The 3,776-nt window shown below is 36.9% G+C and overlaps 2 protein-coding genes across 2 annotated transcripts; both read left to right on the top strand.

The window, feature by feature from the left end:
• LOC140890311 (uncharacterized) lies at nt 1–1,178 on the top strand. The gene is made up of 3 exons (XM_073298072.1): nt 1–6; nt 60–516; nt 658–1,178. The coding sequence occupies exons 1-3, from the start codon at nt 1–3 to the stop codon at nt 1,176–1,178; spliced, it is 984 nt and encodes a 327-aa protein (XP_073154173.1).
• A 660-nt stretch (nt 1,179–1,838) lies between these two features.
• On the top strand, nt 1,839–3,512 carry LOC140886224 (ras-related protein RABA1f-like). The gene is made up of 2 exons (XM_073292729.1): nt 1,839–2,195; nt 2,766–3,512. Exons 1-2 carry the CDS (start codon nt 1,975–1,977, stop codon nt 3,196–3,198), a joined length of 654 nt encoding a protein of 217 aa, XP_073148830.1. The 5' UTR covers nt 1,839–1,974; the 3' UTR covers nt 3,199–3,512.
• The last annotated feature ends 264 nt before the right edge of the window (nt 3,513–3,776 follow it).

Here is a 3,776-nt window from a genome sequence, read left to right as displayed (position 1 = left end):
ATGGATGTACTGAAAAAACATTTGTCTGAAATACTCTATCTGCATTCTTGAGATCGAAGGGAGAGATTGTGTTGAATGTGGCATCTAGTGGTATTGTGTCTCTTCTTCTGCCTGGTGGAAGAACAACTCATTCACGCTTTGCGATTTTATTTAATCCCAATGAGGAATCAACATGCAATATCAAACAAGGAAGTCTTCTTGTGGAGCTTATTGAAAAATCTAAGCTTATCATTTGGGATGAAGCTTCAATGATGCATAAGTTCTGTTTTGAAGCTTTAGGTAAAAGCATGAAAGATATAATGCGATTTGTCAATCTTTCAAGCCTTCAGTTGCCATTTGGGGGAAAAACTGTTGTTTTGGGTGGCGATTTTCGTCAAATATTACCTGTTATTCCAAGATGTAGTAGGCAAGATATTGTTCTCGCGACCATAAATTCTTCGTATATCTGGAGGCACTGCACGGTTTTGAGATTGACGAAAAACATGCGACTACAAAATTTAGGTTCTGATGAAGAATGTGCTAAAACAAAGCAATTTTCTGATTGGATTGCAAACATATGAGATGGAAAAATCGAATAACAAAATGATGGTTATGCGACAATCGATATTCCTGATGACCTTTTGCTGAAATATTGTAATGATCCTATTGCATCGATAGTCGAGAGTACATTTCCATCATCGGACATTTCTATTGGTAATGCTGCATATTTTCAGCAGAGAGCTATTTTGGCACCGACTCTTGATGTCGTTCAATCCATAAATGAATACATGATATCTCTTAATCATTCCGAGGGAAGATTGTATTTAAGTTCTGATACAGCATGCCACTCGGATAAAAGCTTTGGGTTATTGCATGATGTCCATACCCCTGAATACTTGAATGAGATAAAATGTTCAAGAGTACCAAATCACGAGTTGAACTTGAAAGTTGGAACTCCGGTTATGTTGCTGCGGAACATAGATTATTCTCTTTGTTTATGCAATGGCACTAGATTGATAGCGACGAGGCTCGAAAATCATGTTTTGGAAGGACAAATTCTGACTGAAAGTAATGCAGGTCACAAAGTGCTTATTCCAAGAATGTCTTTGACACTTTCTGATCCGAGACTTCCTTTTAAATTTCAAAGAAGACAGTATCCCTTGATTGTATCATATGCAATGACAATCAACAAAAGTTAGGGTCAATCATTGTCTCATGTAGGACTTTTTCTGAGGAATCACGTGTTTAGTCATGATCAGTTGTATGTTGCTGTGTCTAGGGTTACCAATCCTAAGAGTCTCAAAATCTTGATCTGTGATGGTAAAACCAACCAGAAAAATTCAACATCAAATGTTGTTTTTAAGGAAGTTTTCCATAATTTATAAGATAATTTGTTTGTTTTTCAATTGTATGATATATAATTCATTTAGTCAATTTGAATTTCAAGTATTTGTTAAAATGTTCATTCATACATTTTTTCATAATTAATTGTATAAAATAACATCACTTACAACGCGCACATGACATATGATTTATTTATATTGTCTTTTATAAAGATGAAAAATCAACATGTTTGGATAGTGCATGACAATAATCTTTGGTAAAACTTGTGTCAAATATTGAACAAAACAAAAATGAATAATTAACAAATATTCGTACCAAACACTGTCTTCATATCTTACTAAAAACTTTTTACGTTGAGCCTTCCCCCAAAGCCCCACAAGCTACACAGTTACAAACACCGGATAGAAATTGGATTGGACCATTTCATCATCACTTAAATAGAGGCCCAACCCAATTATACACAACCCATTAATCAGAAATCTGATGGCCCGGATAGAATGTACCATCCACAGTCCCTGAAAATGCTGAGGTAACGGAAATCAAAACAGCCATGAATCCGCATTCGTTCTTCCGAGAGATTACCAGAAGACAATATTTCGAAATCAGGGAATATAAAGATCGATCGTGAAATAGCAAAGGGGGAATCGAGAAATGGGAGCATACAGAGCGGATGACGATTACGATTACCTGTTCAAGGTGGTGTTGATAGGAGACTCCGGCGTCGGGAAAACCAACCTCTTGTCTCGATTCTCCCGGAATGAATTCAGCCAGAGCTCCAAATCTACCATCGGAGTCGAATTCGCCACGCGATCCATTCAAGTTGACGACAAGATCATCAAGGCCCAAATTTGGGACACCGCCGGCCAAGAAAGGTTTGTTACATTTGCATATCCTTTTCTTCCACGGAGATTCATCGCTTCTCCATCGTCTTCGGTGGTTTATAATCTCATTCACGCCGCATGCAACGAAACAAGTGTGATGATGATTCATTATATATATATATGCATGAAAGAACAATGGTATGTATGAACATTAATGAACGGTGCTCCTAATTCCTAAATTTGTTAATGGGTTCGATAAATATGCTATTCTTGTGTTCGGCTTGATGTTGAGGTTGAGGAAGAACATGATTCATCACTATAGATTGGATTGAATTCATTGATCATAAGTTCTAAAATTGAAATCTTCCATTCTTGGATCTTTTTTCCATGAAAATAGCACCCTATATACTTGATCATTTTTGTTACCAAAATTAAGAAATGAAATACATCTTCTTTTTTCCTCATCAAAGATGAGGTTTCCTTGTGATAATGACCGTTTCCAAAGACTGGTAATGTTTAGGCCAATGTGAAAATCATGAAAGCAGTTGTTTGTTATGCATTTCTTTCTTGTGGTATAGAACTTTTTTTGTTGTTGATACGTTGCATAAAACTCTACTTTAGGTACCGTGCAATCACAAGCGCCTACTACAGAGGAGCAGTGGGGGCTTTAATCGTGTACGACGTCACCCGACATGTTACATTCGAAAATGTGGAAAGATGGCTGAAAGAGCTTCGAGGCCACACGGATATGAACATAGTGATCATGCTGGTTGGGAACAAAGCAGACCTGCGTCACCTACGAGCCGTAGCGCTAGAGGATTCTAAGTCATTCGCGGAAAGGGAGAGGATCTTTTTCATGGAAACTTCGGCCCTAGAAGCTTTGAATGTAGAAAATGCATTTACCGAAGTGTTGACACAGATATATCATGTTGTGAGCAGGAAGGATCTTGAAATCGGGGACGATCCCGCAGCTCTGCCCAAGGGCCAGACCATAAATCTTGGAACCAAAGACGATGTATCAGCTGTGAAGAAGAGCGGGTGCTGCTCTGGTTGATGCAGCATTATGGCATGAATGTAACTCCAACTTTTAGCCCTTGTAACACAGCACAAAATGCATGCTATATATGCCAGTTTTCATGTATCGTTTCGGATATATCCTCTCTTAACTTTGTCCGAATGTTTTCTTGAAGCATTAAAAATAGATTTCATGAATAGCTTATCTTTGTTCTCTCACTCCTCTTCCCCAAAATTAACACCCGATCGACAATTCAATTCCATCGACCATCATCCTTGCATAGAGAGCTCTGTTTCATAGGGAGACAACTTTGAGTTTCGAGACACCCCATCGGCTATTAGGAACAATTACATAAGGTTCAATATAAGATGACATGCATCAGTTGTAGTGTATCTTTATGATGAAATGTACTGTGAAGTGAAATGCAGTGAAGTGATTGTAAAGTTAATTAAATATTACATCACTTGATTATTTGTATATCGTATACAAAGTAAGATTCCAAATCTAATTATTTTATATTATTAAAACTTATGATCAATGAATTCAATACAAATCTAAAAAATATTTTTAAAAAAATCGTTAATTTTAAAATAACAAGAGTCATCATATATAGTAAT

This window comes from Henckelia pumila, chromosome 3 (genome assembly GCF_033568475.1).
Source record: "Henckelia pumila isolate YLH828 chromosome 3, ASM3356847v2, whole genome shotgun sequence".
In the NCBI taxonomy this organism is placed as follows: domain Eukaryota; kingdom Viridiplantae; phylum Streptophyta; class Magnoliopsida; order Lamiales; family Gesneriaceae; genus Henckelia; species Henckelia pumila.
This window is presented reverse-complemented; position numbering and strand designations above follow the sequence as displayed.